At 37.9% G+C, this 18,225-nt stretch overlaps 1 protein-coding gene across 5 annotated transcripts in view; it reads left to right on the top strand.

Moving 5' to 3' along the window:
• Positions 1–11,960: 11,960 nt before the first annotated feature.
• HEMG2 (Flavin containing amine oxidoreductase family) overlaps positions 11,961–18,225 on the top strand; it is a 66,513-nt gene continuing 60,248 nt past the window's right edge. For all 5 annotated transcript variants that reach the window (XR_015691361.1, XR_015691360.1, XM_087681715.1 and 2 more), the window contains exon 1: positions 11,961–12,089. Coding sequence is in view for 3 of the 5 variants with exons in the window: in XM_087681715.1 (XP_087537841.1) it covers positions 12,056–12,089 (34 nt within the window). In the remaining 2 variants the exon portion in view is untranslated. The remainder of the gene's footprint in view (positions 12,090–18,225) is intronic.

Raw genomic sequence — 18,225 nt, 5'->3', positions numbered from 1 at the left:
CTCTGTTAGCTCCACATTGAGCTAATAGCAATTGAGGACAATTGCTATCCCACCCCGGGGGTATGATGCCAGGAGGCATATTACACGGTGGATTCCGTGCCACAGTGGATTCCGTAAACTTTGTTGACCGGGGCTCATACACAAAGTGGATTCTTTGTGCGAGAAGTTGATGGGGACGCCTATCCTTTTTGGGTGTTTCATTAATTTAGTGTATACATGGGTGATTCCATAGCGGGTGATTCCGCAAAATACATATTAAATTAATAAACGTTTATGAGTTTAGAGTACGCACTTGTGATAAATTAGGGTTAGGATTGATTTCTAACCAATTGATTTATTTATATAGCTGAAGACTGCTAGGTATTCACTTTTGTCAGTTTAATTGTATTATTTTACTAACGATTGTGAATGCTTCAGTTGATGTGTAGAGATAGCAGCAGTGGTGGAGAAAAGCATTGGAGGATAGCGTATATTCGAGTTATCACTTATTTTTTTATGGGTGCATACCTTAGGCATGGAGCCTATATTTTGTCGCGCCTATTTATTAAGTTATTGGATATTTATTTATTATTTTTGTATACGCATGGGCGCACGATTATGATATTTGTATTTGGACATTGTATTGGGTATGCCTGACTCTTTGGGCGCCCGCCCATTAGCTTTATTTCTATTTGGTACTAAAGCAAACTCAAAAGCCAAAAGCATGCTATTTTGTAATTTGGGCTATTATTTGAGCTTGAAGATGATTAATACATAAAATACATGCTTTGTGGAGCGCTCACACAAGGCATGCGGGAGATTGCACCCAATTGGTCTCTTGTTCATGTCGTGCATGCTTTCTACCTTGAGTTTTGTGCAAAAAGTAGAGTTCTTTTGTTCTTGGGGACCTTCCGGCGCTCACTACGTGAGCATACAGCATCCGATCTGTGCACCACAGAGAAAGCCCCCTCTACGGGGGTTCGGGGGGGCCATCCCCCCCGGCCCGCAGGGCCATTACGGTAAATACCATACGTGATTTGAAAGACCGTTTATAGCCAAATTTTGAACTACTTGCCCTAAGTTTCAACCTAGAAAAATCTATGGTATGGTTTCAGATCTATATGGTCTCTCGGTCAGTTTCACTGTCTTCAAGTTAAGATTTTAAAAAATCTAAATTCGGCCCAACAGGTCCGAATTGCAAGGGCCGAGTGCCCGATTCGGCCCGTCCGAGTGCTGAGTAGAAAGGGCCGAATGTAATTGGTCCGAATGTCAAATTCAGCCAGTCCAAGTCTGGTTGTTCGAGGGCCGAGTCGAGTGGGCCAAGTCAAGTGGTCTGAGGGCCGAGTAGAGTGGGCCGAGTGGTAGTGGGTCGAGTCGGTAAGGCTGAGGGCCAAATTTTCAAGCGGTACGAGGGCCGATTCTGGGACTCGGCCCAGAATTGCAGTCACTCGGACATGCCGAGCGTGGCGCTTTTTTTCGTCGAACTTCACAAAATTTATCGCGCCAAGCGTTGGAGGCCTTCCCACTGGTCGAGCAGCTCCAGATCCAACCTATTTATGTAGGGGAAGGTGCAGAATTACCTGGGCTGGGCAAATAACTCCCGGATGGTCAAATCAAAGCGGATCTACACGACGAAGCTTTCTCCCTCTCTCCTGCTCTCCTGAAACCCTGCAATGCACAATGTGGCCTTTCTTGCCACTCCTGGCCTCTTATCACCCTGCCCAAGCATGTACTTACCTTAGTCTTGTCTCCCTTACTAACATTTAACCCAAATTTTCATTTTTAGCCCTTCTTTTCCCTGCTTCAGTCTGTTATACAGCAACAGAAAACCCTACTGTTTGCTCCAATATTTTGCTCCTATCCTTCCTAAATGCAAGAAAAAATCATAAGGAAAATACCTATACTACTCCGTCATACTTTCCCAAGTCCAAAACAACAAAAACCTACTTGCTAAGGAGATCGAATACCTCTTCAAACTCCCTCATTTCCTACTTATCTACCTCAAGCACCGGTTCGGGAAAAACCCTACTCCAATGCTCGATTCGAAGCGCACAAGTGCTCAAGGCTTGAATCTATTGATCCCGGCAACGGAACCAAAATGTGGGAGCTCACGCTCAACCGCCAAGACCCACTGACCACTTATTGTTTTAAGCGTTCCAAGCATTGTTTTAAGCGTTCCAAGCCGAGCACTAATGGCTACCTCTCACATAGCCGACGCTCCATCCATATCTACGGGTGTAGTGAGCTTACCTCCATGCCGATCGAGTTACCTCCTCTCCCGCTCACTCCGGTAGCTCCACGATCTAAGTGCAAGCTTCAAGCAAGCTCCATCCTCAAGCTCCACGCTCCAAGCTCCATAGCCGCGAGCAAGATAAGAGAAGAAGAGAGGGGAAGATGGAGAGCTTCTCGTCCCCGGTCCCTCACCCTCACACACTCACTCCCTCACCCTCAAACACTCACACACTCACTCCCTCACACTCTCACACTCCCTCTCTCAAGCACAAGCTCAAGCAAGCAAGAAGAAGAAGAAGAGGAGGAGACCCACTTTTGGCCACACATAAGAATGAGCTTCTCATTCACTTTTCAACTTTATAAACAAAACCTTAAATCCCTTTTGGGTGGTCATCCCCTTATCTCCTTTTTTACATGGCCGGCGTGGCCTAGGCCCTTTTTCCCATTGTCCTTCTATCTTCCTAGTTTCCTTTCCACCGCCTGTCTACATTTACAAATTGCACGGGTGAGAGCCCGGTGCTCCTTAAATTAAATCATGATGCGCTTGCACTCTTTTACAAAAGTATTAACGTGCACTTTTCCTTGTGCGCATTTTTCCCTTATTTAGGGCTTTTCTGTGCTTCTTGTGTTTCCGTATTTTTCTTGGCGTGCCTTCGTCTTCCGTTTCACTTTTGCCTTGGACTTGTCTTCTGCTTCAACTTTTTCGGATTTTCCACCTTTGTTCGTTTGAGGGTTAATAGAAACCGTGTACCAACAAAACTATAGCATCACATATCTATTACATCTAATACACTACTAATACATGCTACAAAAGAGGCATCTTCTAAGTTGCATCAATGTTGCACCATTGATGCTACTACATCTCGGAACATACTGAATGTCTCGTTTATATTTGTACACTAGCATATAGCCTATAACCATGGAAAGGTACAAATCTAACATATCAAGCTCAATGCAATCGAGCTCAGCACCATCTTTCAAAACATCCCTTAGTGAAGACATCACTCCTGGAATGCATCAAGATGCATCCTCAAATCCTACCTTGCGATCCTCTCTTGCTTTCTTCGCCATTTCATCAAACTTGATCCTTTCCTTGGACAATGCCATCATGAATTACTCCTCCTTGATTGTGACTTGCATACTCATGTACCTTTTGGCCATTTCCTACCATGTAATAAAACTCCCATACATTAGGAATTCTACACTTGTTACTCCAAATGGGCTACATGGGATGTAACATTATATAGCCCGTGCTTTTATGGGCAACAACCTTTTGCAAGCAATATAATAAAATGTCACATTCAACTCTCCATGACATCTTTATGAAAATTACAAACTCTGTCATGTAATTACTTCCATTGAATACATTAAAAATCTAGGAAGTGTGATTATTGGGCAAGTATGAGGAGTGAGAAGTCAAAATTAATGTCCACAAGGGTAAGATCTAGCATCCCGTACTTAAAAGTAAACCACTTCATTGTAGGTATGTTACTTTAATTCTTGCAAGTCTAATAAAGCTGAATGAAGGATACCAAATTTAAAAAGTTTGGAACCTATAACCATCGGGTGGAGGTCAAATGAGCTCTCTTTGTATGCACATATAGGTACATGTGTCCATGCATGCCCCTTTCTCAACATTATATGTATATGCTAATATATTGAATAATGAATCATTCAATGCCATAATTGCTCACACTCCACATAGCAATGCTAATGGTACACATGTGTGAAGTTTGAGAATGCACAAACACTAGATGCTTTCAATAATTATTTGAATTGTTATTCTTTTGAAACATGAAGCTATGGATCATATGGAAAACAAACATTAGAATGTGACATGTCTCATGTGCAAAGGAAAACTTTTGAGAAGGGAAATGTACAGGCCAGAACACATAAGGCTTGAGGGTTTATAGAGATGGCATTTGTAGTGGGATGAGTGGCAGTGCATATGGTGAAATTATTACTCTACAGAAAATGGTGATAATCATTTGGGTCATGTGCATGAAAGGCATATTCTAGTTCAAGGCCAAACTAATGAAGCAAGAAGACACATACCATAAAAGGGCAGCTTGTCTAAATCCTGAAGCAGAAGTCCCAACCTTAAAAATAGTTTTTGCTTGTGGATACAACAGAAAAAAAATGAAAATTTTGGTAGTATGTGAAGAGGATGCATTTACTCATATTGTAGCAGCAGACTAATGTTTGTATAGGTCAATTAAATTATATGCCATGTAATGCATGTCTCTACCAATGGAGAACAATAAACAAAACATAGTTGGATTGAGGAATTCAAACTAGAGAAAGATGTGAAAAAATATTTCAACCTTGCTATTGACAACAACAAATGCAATCTTATTATGTTTAATGGGATAGAGCCTTATTGTGTTTAATGGTGATGGTGCCGTCGGCTCCAATGGTGCATGCTAGTAGGAGGCTAGAATGGCACCCGACATTGGTGTGCACATCCAACTTCTCCAATTTTATTTAAACCCACTTCCAAAGCTTTGGGAGAGCTTCAGATGTCAATCACTTCATTTAGAGCCGTGCCATCCTATCTAATAATCTCCTAAGACCAAAGATTTGGACTTGGAGGGCACATGAGATGGCCTCCAACATTGTTTTCTAGCTACAACAAATACCACTAGTTTGTCCATTTAGTTATCTTCTCTCAAGGGTCTCCACTAGCTCCAACACCTGCCATAGTTTCGAACCTCCAGTTTGCCACCTTTAACTACTATTGCTCTACATGTTCCAGCCTCTAGCATGAGGGGTTGGACATGTTAGTAGTGCCATTGAAGCCACCCCCCCCTTTCTTCATGTGTCCATGAATATATATAGTGTCCATGATGTGCATCCATGCATCCCATGTGCATGTATCCAAGCATCATATGATTTCTTGGTGAGTTGGAGAGAGGGAGGGCTTCTCGAGGGGCAAATCTCCATGGTTGTGCTATGAATTTAACTCCCCTTAAGCTCAATATTTTGGATAATAAATTTGTGCATATATGTATGTAGTAAGCACATATTTTCCCCCCCATATTGTTAGATTAATCTAACCACAACTAATTGTGAGTTTGTGACATTGATTGACTCTTAATTCAAGCTACAATATGTTATATAGCTAAGAATTGGTCCATGTTGAAGTGGACCATGGAGTTCTACTTGGAGAGAGTTTGCATGTAAGAATGAAGCCAAATGTTGTACGATAATGTTGCAACTTTTCTTCTCATGATGGAACAATGCTTATGTACTAATGTTGTTGCATAGTGGTTATATGTGAGCTTAACCATTCATAGTTTTAAAGTTTGTGTAGTTTGTACACGAAAGCAATAATTACATGTCCATCTATCCTGAGTGCATGTGTGATTGAAAATACATATGCTAAACAGTGGAGAGAGAGAGAGAGAGAGAGAGAGAGAGAGAGAGAGAGAGAGAGAGAGAGAGAGAGAGAGAGAGAGAGAGATCTACTTCATAAGGCAATAGTAAAATATTCGTGTTTGTGTAGGTGAACTCTATAGGCACAATTAATGATTGCGTTTGGTGTTGAACTTCCCTTAGAGTTTACGTAGCTTTATGTTAGATTGGGAAATATATGTAGTAGCTTTAATTAGATTAGGACATATATGTATGAGAAAGGCAACATTTGATTGTCAAGTAAGCTAAAAGTATTCCTTGAGAGAAGTGCAGGAGTGTAAGATAAAACATGCACATTTATAGAGTTTCTAGAATGTGAAGTTAGTCAACAATGAGAAAAATGTGCTTAGATAAACATGTTTATATAATGCTTTAAAGCCTAATTGTATAGGCTAAAGCATACTAGAATTCATTTATTTTAAACCAATGGGTATATGTGCTTAGATAAACATGTTAAAATAATGCTTTAAAGCCTAATTGTATAGGCTAAAGCATATTAGAGTTCATTTATTTTAAACCAATGGGTATATGTGCATTTATGTTTCCCACATTGATAATTTAGTGGAGGTAGAACTATTTCATGACTATGATGAGGGTCGACATTGGCGTGCATAATTATAAGAGGGTTTACTATAGGTTAGAGGATCTACTATAGATTCTATGACATCTGCAAGCTTAGCATTGCTCCAAAAATATTTTGCATTCCTCAACCCTTGTGATGGGGGTTGGAATGGGTAGTGATAAGAGTGCATTGACTTTGTGGATAAAGCTTGTGATGTGAGTTAGAAGAGAATAGTAATGTTTTGCTTTGAGATGACATTTCAAGTGTTAGTGGTTATCACATATGTATTAAAGTTTTGCTTTCAAAGGATATTACACGTACTAGTATGTTTTCTCCAAGTACTCAAATCATAATAATAATACTCGGGAAATATTGTATCGATGGAAAACCATCTTACATGTAGCAAGGTCCCTTTGATGCCACCTAGCAACGATTACACGCCAAATGGGAAATTGGAAATTCTTTTCTATGTCCAAATGGTAGAACATGTCTGCTATATTTATACATATACAAACTAAATTGTAACATTGTAATGTCGTTGTGGAGCCAAGTTGAAGCTTTTTTGGCTTCTTTGCCATTCTCTCACCTTTTAACAAAAAAGAATAGTGTCTAAAGAATTTGATTGAGTTTATGAGAAAATAAACCAAATGATCTATCAATACACTAAAATTGCATGCACAATCTCCAAAAACTCATGAGCATTGAATGTGCACACACATGCGCATGCGCACACACACAAAACGAGTGTACATTTGTGCAAAAAGAAAGTAAAGAGAGCAAATAAAGTATAGCTTTGTCAAAGTATATGGAATGTGTCTTTGAACCTAGAGTACTCCCATTACTTGGCTTGACTACACCATCATATACCTCGATCCTGAGAGAGAGAGAGAGAGAGAGAGAGAGAGAGAGAGAGAGAGAGAGAGAGAGTACTACATAAATGATGCTAGGATTGAAAAGGAAGTTGAGGTGGCTCCATAGGCTATGTAGTGTGAGGGCTTGCTTTGATTGACGTGCAACACACAGTTTGTAGCTACTTCCTTGCTTGCCACCCATGTATGTGAATGTGTGCCCACTTGGTGACACGTGGTAGCTTTTAGATACCCACTAGCATTGCCTTGAAGCATTTTGCTTCTAGGTGGAGTAGAGGCCATGCACCCTACAAGAGCATTATTCTTAAATAGAACTTATTGGCCTCTAGTGGCTACCACATCACAACCTTTGTGTGTGTGTGTGGACCTTCGAGATATTCTTGGGCTAGATACACAATAGTGAATTGTCATGGCACCTCTGCTCCAATCGAACCTCATTTTCAAAACACCTCCCTTGTATTTCAATCTCATTTTCTTTTAGTACTTTAAATTCCTTCCATGGCTTGCTATAGGAAATCATCTACCTTTATAGAGGTATGCACATGCCACAATATAAGAGAGGACAATGTAAGGCATCCAACAACCTACAAGATCTATGAGTGGATAGCATGCTCCCCTCTTACAAAGATCCTCCCAAGATCAACAAGCGAAAAAAAATAATACCAATTTTCACGAGAAAGACAAAATGTGGCTTCATAAGTACCCAAAAAATTCTCTTTTTATCTCTCTCCCTCACATTTTTCAAAAGTTGGTGATTTTTTCTTTCAAAATTTTGTACATTTGCCATGTAATCTCTGTCACAATGGGTAGTTTGGACTGTTACCATGGATGCATTCCTTTTAATATATACTAGCGCAAGCAAAATGCTAGGCCGCTTCGCGGCAGCTTCGCTGCCTCAAAGTGGCAAGCGAAGTTGCCGTGCGATATCCATTTCTCATCTTTCTCTCTCCTCTTTTTCCTCTCTCTCTCTCTCTCCCCCAAATTCCCTGTCTAAATTTCTCTCTCTCTCTCTCTCTCTCTCTCTCTCTCTCTCTCTTTCTTTGCCTTCTATTTTAGTTTATTCTTTTCTCCTGGTTTTCTCTCTCTCTCTCTCTCTCTCTCTCTTTTCTCTTCCCGCTTTTCTTCTCTTTCTCTCTCTCTCTCTCCTTTTATTCTCCCCCATCTCTCCTCTCTTTTCCTTTTCTCTTCCTCTCCTCTTTTTTCCTTTTTTTTTTCTTCTTCTCTCTTTCTCTCTCTTCATTCTCTTTTTAAATTTTTTCTTTTCTCTCTCTCTCATTTTCTTCTCTTTGCGCTTTTATTTTCTCTCTCTCTCTCTTTCTCTCTCTCTCCTCTCTTTTCCTTCTCTCTTTCTCCTCTATTTTTTATTCTCTCTCTCTTTTTAAATTTTATCTTTTCTCTCTCTCTCTTCTTCTTCTTCTTCTTTCACTTTCTTTCCCCTCTCCCCAGTCTCTCTTAAAGTATGTAAATTTTATCTTTTCCCTATATATAATTCTCTCTTTATGTTTATATTCTCTCTCTTTTTCTCCTCTCTCTCTCTCTCTCCCTCTCTCTCCGCCCCCTTTTCTTCTTCTTCCATTTCTCCTAATTTTCCTTTTTTCTTCTCTCCCTCTCTCCCTTTTAAATTTTATCTTTTTCTTCTCTCCTTCTCTTTCCCTTCCTCTCTCTCAAAAAATAATTAAATTTTAAAAAGAATTTTCTCTTTTTTTTTCATCTCTCTTCCTCTTTTCCTCTTTCTTCTTCTTCTCTCTCTCTCTCTCCCCTCTCCTCTCCTTTCCTTCTCTCTCCTATTTTTTCTTTTTTTAAAATCCCTTTAAATTTTTTTCTTCTTTTTCTTTTAATTTTTATCTTTCCTCTCTCTATAATTCTCTTTATGTCCAAATTCTCTCCCTTCTTCTTTTTATTTTCTCTCTCTCATTTTCTTCTCTCTGTCTTTGTCCCCCCTCTCTCATCTCTTTTCCTTTTCTCTCTCTCTCTCTCTCAAATTTTATATTTCCTCTCTTTATCATTCTCTTTCTCTTTGTTCCCCCCTCTCTCTCCCCCTCCCTCTCCTCTTTTTTTTTGCTATTTGTATATTTCTCTCTCTCTCTCTCTCTCTCTCTCTCCTTGTTTTAATTAAAAAGAAAGTTTCTCTTATTTTATTTTATTTTTATTTTCTCTTTCTTTTAAATTTTATCTTTCCTTTCTCTATAATTTTCTCTATGCTCAAATTATTTCTTTATAATTCTCTCTCTATAATTCTTTTTCTTATTTTCTCTCTCTTATTTTCTTTTCTTTGTCTCTCTCCCCCCTTTCTCTTCTCTTTTCCTTTTTTCTTTTATTCACTCACTCTCTCTCTTAAATGTTATATATCCTATCTCTATAATTCTCTCACAGTGTTTAAATTCTTTCTCTTCTTCTTCTTATTTTCTCTCTCATTTCCTTCTCTCTGCCTCTCTGCCTCTCTCCCCCTCTTTTCTCTCTTTTTCTCTTTTTTTCCTCTCTCTCTCTCTCTTAAATTTTATATTTCATCTCTCTATAATTCTCTCTCTCTGTTCCCCATCTCTCTCCTTCCCTCCCTTTCCTCTTCCTTTCTCTCTCTCTCTCTCTCTCTCTCCTTTTAATTAAACAAAACGTTTGCATTAAAAAGTTTAATCTAACACAGAGAGAGAGAGAGAGAGAGAGAGAGAGAGAGAGAGAGAGAGAGAGAGAGAGAGAGAGAGAACCTAGCCCTTACGTAGAAGAAAAATGTTTAATTAAAAAAGATTATTCTCTTTCCTCTTTCTCCCCCTTCTTCTTCTTCTTCTTCTCTCTCTCTTTTTCTTTTATTCTATCTCCTTCTCAAAATGTGTGAAAAACTATGTTCGAAAGACTTTAAATAAAAAAAACATGTAAAATATTTAATTAAAGAAAATTTTAAATTAAAAAGTTTAATCTAATTGAGAGAGAGAGAGAGAGAGAGAGAGAGAGAGAGCTGTTGATTTAAAAAGAAGTTTGATTTAATTAAAGGAGAGAGAGAGAGAGAGAGAGAGAGAGAGAGAGAGAGAGTGAGTGTGTGTGTGTGTGTGAGTGAGTGAGTGAGAGAGTGAGTGAGTGAGTGAGAAAACCTAGGCCCTACACATGAGAGAGAGAGGGGGAGAGGGGAAGAATTTAATAAAAAAAGGGATGGGAAAAAGAAAGAGAGAGATTATAAGTGATAGAGAGGGGAAGGGGTTTTAATTAAAAAAAGGGAGGTAAAAGGAGAGAGAAGATTTTAATGAAAAAAGGGAAGGGGAAGAGAAAATGAGATATTGCACGTGAGAAAGAGAGGAGGGGAAGGGGTTTTGATTAAAAAATGGAGGTTTGGAAAAGGGGGTAGGTTCGGGAAGCCCTCTGGAAGTTCGGGGCTTTCATAACCTATAGCTAAAATAATTTAAAATATTAAAAAATTTTCTATTTTCTCTTTTTTTTTTCCATCTCTCTTCCTCTTTTTCTATTTCTTCTTCGTCTTCTCTCTCTCTCTCCCCTCTCCTCTCCTTTTCTTCTCTCTCCTCTTTTTTTCTTTTTTTTAATCTCTTTAATTTTTTTCTTTTCTCTTTCTTTTAAAATTTATATTTCCTCTCTCTATAATTTTCTCTATGTTTAAATTCTCTCTTCTTCTTTTTATTTTCTCTCTCTCATTTTCTTCTCTCTGTCTCTTTCTCCTCTCTCTCATCTCTTTTCTTTTTTTTCTTTCTCTCTCTCTCTCTCTTAAATTTTATATTTTCTCTCTCTATAATTCTCTTTCTCTCTGTTCCCCCCTCTCTCTCCCTCCCTCTCCTTTTTTTTTGCTATTTGTATATTTCTCTCTCTCTCTCTCTCTCTCCTTGTTTTAATTAAAAAGAAAGTTTCTCTTATTTTATTTATTTTTCTTTTATCTTTCTTTTAAATTTTATCTTTCATTTCTCTATGCTCAAATTCTTTCTCTATAATTCCTCTCCTTATTTTCTCTCTCTCATTTTCTTTTCTTTGTCTCTCTCCTCCCTCTCTCCTCTCTTTTCCTTTTTTCTTTTATTCACACACACTCTCTCTTAAATTTTATATTTCCTATCTCTATAATTCTCTCACTGTATTTAAATTCTTTCTTTTCTTCTTCTTATTTTCTTTCTCTATCTCTCTCCCCCTCTCTCCTCTCTTTTTCTTTTTTTCCTCTCTCTCTCTCTCTCTCTCTTAAATTTTATATTTCATCTCTCTATAATTCTCTCTCTCTCTCTTTTCCATCTCTCTCCCTCCCTCCCTTTTCTCTTCTTTTTTTTGCTCTGAGAGAGAGAACCTAGGCCCTACACATGAGAGAGGGGGGAGAGAGGAAGAATTTAATAAAAAAAGGGATGGGAAAAAGAAAGAGAGAGATTATAAGTGAGAGAGAGGGGAAGGGGTTTTAATTTAAAAAAGGGAGGTGAAGGGAGAGAAAATGTTTTAATGAAAAAAGGGAAGGGGAAGAGAAAATGAGATATTGCACATGAGAAAGAGAGGAGGGGAAGGGGTTTTGATTAAAAAATGGAAGTTTGGAAAAGGGGGTAAGTTCGGGAAGCCCTCTGGAAGTTCGGGGCTTTCCGAACCTATAGCTAAAATAATATAATAGTAAGATAAGAAGTAAGATAATATAATATGACTCCCCACATTGATGACACTATAATAAGTACCCATAAAGTTCTCCCTCGTATTTATCAAAAGTTTGTAATTTTTATTTTTCTTTTAAATTTTTGTATATTTGCCATGTAAGCCCAGCTATAATTTGATAGTTTGGAGTGTTACCTTAAGTGCTTTCTTTAAATTGGGACAATATGTGTGTGTAAAAGATAAAAAAAAATAGAAGCTATCCCTTGAGGAGCTGTATCTACTTTACCCTTCTCTTAATATATTTTTAAAATTCCGTATTAAAACTCAATGGTAGGACCTTAAGCAGGTGATAAATCACCAATCGACGAATCGATAGCATAGAAAGTTTCACAGGCAAGCTGACCACCTTGGACATTCTTTACTTCTGTGGACAAACGCTGCAGGGATGGAAGGGGATCGATCCCAATCGCCCAGCACCAGTAAAGTCTTCCTTCTGCCGTCTCTCCTCCCCTCCCTTGTTTGCTTTTACTCCGTTGTCTCGTTCCAGTCTCTTGATACCTGGGTTTAGTAAATGAGAGAGAGAGAGAGAGAGAGAGAGAGAGAGAGAGAGAGAGAGAGAGAGATTGTTCACGTCTCCTGTCCAAAGTCCATAGCAAATGGGTTTGAGGTCAGGTAGCATGATCATGTGCTCACTCGTTGTCTTCTCAGAGTGCCCTTAAGGAATAGTTTCCATTGAGACTTGTTTCCAAACTTTATTGGGTTCTGATACAAACGTTTCGGTGGTCAACTAGCTAAACCCTATTTCCTTTCCTTTTGATGTCTTTAAAAGCCCTAGCACATTGCTGTGTTGCATTAGCAACATGCATTGAAGACCGTCTCTCTTCTTAGGGCGACATATCCTACCTCAGGTGCATCAATTGTTGGAATGCACACATAAGCAAGAAAGAAGCAAAGTGATGCTGAGGACATCGGAGAGACTTGGCTGCTTGATGGTTTCCTTGAGCTTTGAGTGCTCTTCCGGATACTTCTTAAAGGTAGCCACAACTTTCGAGTAGTGCTCAGTTCTATGCTACTTTTGCTAGGTTGGGACTCTTGCAATCTAACCCCCTTTTGTCCTCTTGCAATCTAACCCCCTTTTGTCCTCTTGCTCGTGAGGGCATCTATTCTGATAGCCTCATCTAATATGCCATTTATGTTGGATCTATGGAGAACTGAATTGCTTGCCATGGCTTCATATATCCTTTGATACCCTTGATTAAAGCTTAGAGTTGCAAGTATTCTTTCTTGTGCTTGTACCATGGCCTTGATTCCATAGGTCTCCTCGATATCTTTGGTACTTTCCGATGCTTTTTTGGAGGATGGTGGTTTCCAATGCTAGGCATTTAGGATTCTTGATGACACATTTTTAAGTAGTGGTCTACCTATGCTATGTTAATGAGTTATTGCCTTGCTTCCTTGACGATGATCATGTAGCTAGACCAAGGAGAGGGACTTTTCGTAGAGGGTCATTGAATTATCATTTTTTGGTGTTTAGATAGTGGACAAGTTGCTGCCACATTGAGATTGATACGAATGCTTCTCGTTTCTTGTCAATGGTTCATTTCATGATGGCTTTTGTGATAGGAGGGATCTATATGCCTCTTATGGAATGTTTGTGCATGACCGGTTTGGTGCAACAATGAGTGGCGTTTTTCATGGTCTCCTCTACAATAACTTTGATTCTCCTCCAATGGACTTCCTAGTTAGAGGGGATGCTCTTGTCTTATAGTAGTGGAGTGACACTCACCAGGTGTCTTTAGGCTAGGGAGAAACAATGAGAGAATAAGAGAGTGGTAGTAGGGCATTCCTACTTCATTACATACACTAGTATGTAATGTGGTGGACCATTGTGTATTAGTGTTCCTTCTTCACAGTTATGTAATGTGGTGGACCATTGTGTGTGGCTCTTTATGTGCTTCACTTATTTGGTAATTATGAAATCCTAGGAGTTGATTTCACTCTAATCCATGATGGATTTGGTGAGAGTGGATTTACTCATGTATGGTATCTACATGTGGGAACACTTTGGTAAGATGGATGGAGGGAAGTCCACGTTACATGTTGAGTGATTGCGTGAACCGTATACAATGGGCTGATTTGCTAAAATTCTAAAATTTGGATTTTGAAATCCTAATTTTTGTATACCTCGAGTAGCAAGCCAACTTTCATCTTTAGTGCTTGGACTTGATCAAGCTAAGTAGAAAGTGCTTCTTGGATGAGTGATAGATAGGATAGTATAAAGCATGTTGCAAAAATTTCAACGTTAGAACTTATTGGAAACGAAGAGAGAGACCTCCAATACATAGGTGCATTGGAGTTTATTAATATAGGTTTACCGATTCATGATATGTTTCTTTGATATGAGTGAAAAAGTCTTAGTCATTTGGGCTATCTGGTCAATCTTACTACTTGACTAAACTTTTGATTTCTCTTATGTACCTGGTCGGTGACGACCCAAGTATAATTATGGGGCATTTTGGCCATTGGCTATCCTTGTACGTAAATATAACATTTAGTTGAATTTTTAAAATACTCAAATAATATGCAAATCACCTTTCAAATTATATGAGTAAAATCATGAAGTCAATACATCTTGATAATAGTTGATATACGAAAGATTGGTTGTAATACATCTTGGTAACAGTTGATATACGAAAGGTTGGATACATTCCCTTCCTCTTGAAATCTGTCTTGTCCTCAAGATGATACTTGAAGTACTTCTGATTCTACAACTTCCTCATAAGTTGCAAGCATTTCTTGAATAGTCTTTAAAGTACTCTCTTAGAATCCTAGGATCCATTTAAAATCTAAATTAGAGAAAATTTTAAATTTCAAAAAAAACTTTTTGAAAACATTGCTTTCTTGTTTCATGTGATTATATGAAAAACTATTTACTATGGTTGAAGTATCTCTTATTGTCCATCTACTTTAGGTGGATTCCCTATTAAAGGTTCTAGTAATGGAGACCTTTCATAAGGCTTCAAAAGATGAATATGAAAAGCATTATGAATTCTTTAATGCTCCAAGAGTTGTAATCTATAATAAACATTATAATCTTTTCAACGACTTGAAATGGCCCATAATTTCTTGTTGCGAGCTTAGTGACTTGGGATGAAGGCTTATTAGAGTTTCTTAGACGAGCTTTGTGAAATTTCAACCACATTCAGTATTCTTATTGTAAAACAAAGCGTCTTTTATGCTTACTTGCTACTTTCTTTTGTTTTTCTTGACATCTTTGTATAGCTTATATTACTTGAGTAAAAGGTGTATCCATATCACTTATGTTCGAACTTATTGACACGAAATATCTTTTTTTGTATTTTTGAGAATAGGAAGTAGGAGTGGTTTATAAATTACCATATATGATCTTAAAGGGAGCTTTACTTGTAGAAGTATGAATTGAGCTATTATAGGCATACTCTATCAAAGATAAATACTTTTCTCATTGTTAGTTGGCTTTATGACAATAGCACTTTAGGATATCTAATATTGTGAGATTGACTATTTTACTCTAACCATCTGTTTGAGGATAATGAGAGGAACAAAAAGTAAACATTGTATCTAAATTTTCAAAGGGAGCTCGCCAAAAGAGACTAATTGTTTATGGATCTTTGTCACCCATAATGGATTGTGGTTACCTATGATGCTTGAAGATTTATTGAACAAATATTTTAGCTATATATTGAGAATTAATGGTTTTCTTGATTGAAATAAATGAGTATACTTGTTCAACCTATCAATAATAGTCCATATGCTATCACTGTAGTTTGTTGATTTTGGTAAATCAAAGATAAAATCCATGACAATGCTTTCCTAAGATTGTCTGGGAGTTGGTTGTAAAAGCCTTGCAAGCTTTTGGCGATCAAACTTTATCTTTTGGCACATAAGACATTTCTTAACAAATTGTTCAATGTCTCTTAAAAGGCTTGGCGAAAAGAAATATATTTCTTGTGCCTTGGTTGTGGCTGCACAAGGAACCATATAGAGAGTAGCATGATATTTTTCCATTACTTTAGGCATGACATCTTTAGTAAGGCATAATCTATCGTCCATAAAAGAAATCCATCTTTGACAATTGAATCTAACCACAGACACCGATTGCCTAAACCATATACAATGGGTTGATTTTCTATAATTGTAATAATTAGAGTTTTAAAACCCTAATTTTTGTACACTCTGGATAGCAAGCTGATTTTATTCTTTAGTGCTTGGATTTGATTAAGCTAAGTAGAAAGTGTTACTTAGATGAGTGATAGATAGGAGAGTATAAAACATGTGGCCGAAAGTTCAGTATTAGAGCTTGTTCAAAATGAGGAGAGAGACTTTCAATATATAAGTATGGGGCTTGGGTGCTCAAAAGTGGAAAGTAGTAGCTACAAAGGACAAGTATTTGTTGAAAATGACAAGTGTTGAATAAAATGACAAGTGTAGGAACACCTGTCTTTTTAAAATGATGCATGTCCTATTCTAGATGCCACATGCCACTTTTTTAGAGAAAGATTATTTGAAACCTTCTAATATATCAAATCATTAAGAATTTGAGGTAGTGGCTGAAGACAAAATTATTCCTTGTGAAATCCCGAAGTCTTTGATGCAAACAAATTTCCATTTGAATAACTTTAAAAAATAGTAGCCTCATGAGTCACCAAATTTGGATTTAGAAGAGCTCAATTGTATAGAATCATTGATTCATGATTGATTTCTTTGATCGGTCTTGCTTTCTAAAACCACTCATTATGTGGGCTTCTAGTGAATGTGATTACCTGAGTGAAAAAAGTCTTAGTCAGCTAGGATTTATTGTCAATTTGATTGCTTGACTAAACTTTTGATTATTCTTGGGCATCCTGTCAATGATGACCCAAATATCTAGGAAGGAGGAAAGACTGCATTTTCAGTCTTTTGCAATAGATTGTAGATTTTTATCACCTTCAGTAGTTAAAGTAGGTTTAGGACGAGTGGAGAAAGCCCTAGCAGGCTGCCTTGTGGAGTCAAAGGGAACCACCCATTTTCTTCTGTGAGCTATTTAGGTAACCATTGTCAGAAGTGGGTATAGCGATAGAAGTATAGAAGATTGCTGTAATAGAGTACACAATACGAGAAAACAAAAGAACACTGCAAAGGAAGAACTTTGAGATAAGCTCGGGAAATTGAATCCATATACCAAACATAAGATATGCTCGGGAAATTGAATCCATATATCAAACACAAGATAGTTGCGTACAATAGTGAGTCACTAGCTTTGTGGGCTTTTAACGGAGCGAGATGAAGCACCTTATTTTTGCTATTTAGGCAAAGCAAACTGCCACAATTAAGATGACCAAACCGAGCATGCCATAACTTAGTGTCATCCACAGTGGTGGCATTAACCTATAACGCATCCTCGGATACTCTCCTCTCCTATAAATCAAGCTGATAGAGTCCATTGTACAATGTACTTGTGACAATGAGGGCATCCCCATCACTATAGTCATGGACACTGTATTGATCCATGTGGAATTTAACCACAAAACGAGTACATGCAATGGCTAAAATTGAAAGCAAAATTTTCTTTATGCTTGGTAAATACAAGACCTTTTCAAGCATGATAGTTTTCCCATCTACTACAATCATAGAAATCTACCTAATGCCTTGAATTGCATACAAAGTATTGTTTGCACATACGACGGATCTCCCCTTTTGTACATTTGCATATGATACAAACAAGTCATGAAAGGACGTTATGTGCTTGGAAGCTCCGCTTTCAAAATACCATGTGCTGTAATTTTCAGCCACTAAAAGACCATGTTTATATGAAGAAGGATCATATAAATATCGCACAGCAAAAGCATAAGATTGATTAGTGTCCAAGCTTACTAAACATGCAGTTGCATCCTTTGTATTTGTTGAATTTTCAGCAATACTCATGCCCGATTGTTTCCTCTTTTCACTTGCTATCCTCTTTCTACATTCTTCAATAACATGCCTTTTTTTTTTTGCAATTATTGCATCTTTTTTCTTAGCACCGTCATCCTTGGTTCTTGAGGAGGCCGTGGAATAAGTTTTACCTTTTACCCTTTGAGTTTGAGGGCCGCCATGACTTCCCTTTGGTTCAATGGCTGGCTGCAAATGCTTGATTGTCCATACTGATGTTACAACGATTTACTTTTGATTACTCTTCTTGCAATAACAATGACACCAATGCATCAAAAGTGTATGATCAACATCTTTGTTTGCAAGCGAAGTGTAGTGGCAAAACTTGGATAAATATCAGGGAGTCTAGCCGAGATTGTAGATACAAGGGAGGCATCAGGAATTATTTCATCAATATTTGCAAGCTACTTTATGATGTCTTTGATACATGTAATGTATGCATCCACAAAATCACCCTCTGTCAGGTGCTCCATCTTAAGTTACTTACATAAATAGGCTACATGAGTCTCATTGCACACCTGCTATAATGAAGCAAGCTTATCCCAAGCATCCTTGGCCGTTTTATACGACTGAATATGCAAGATAACCTGTCTTGTGCACGAGAGTGCAATCAAATCATGAGCTTGGGCATCATGCCCATCATCCCATCTGAACAGAGTGGAAGAT

Source organism: Lygodium microphyllum, chromosome 7 (genome assembly GCF_053477565.2).
Source record: "Lygodium microphyllum isolate KBCC chromosome 7, Lygodium_microphyllum_v1.1.10, whole genome shotgun sequence".
In the NCBI taxonomy this organism is placed as follows: Eukaryota; Viridiplantae; Streptophyta; class Polypodiopsida; order Schizaeales; family Lygodiaceae; genus Lygodium; species Lygodium microphyllum.
This window is presented reverse-complemented; position numbering and strand designations above follow the sequence as displayed.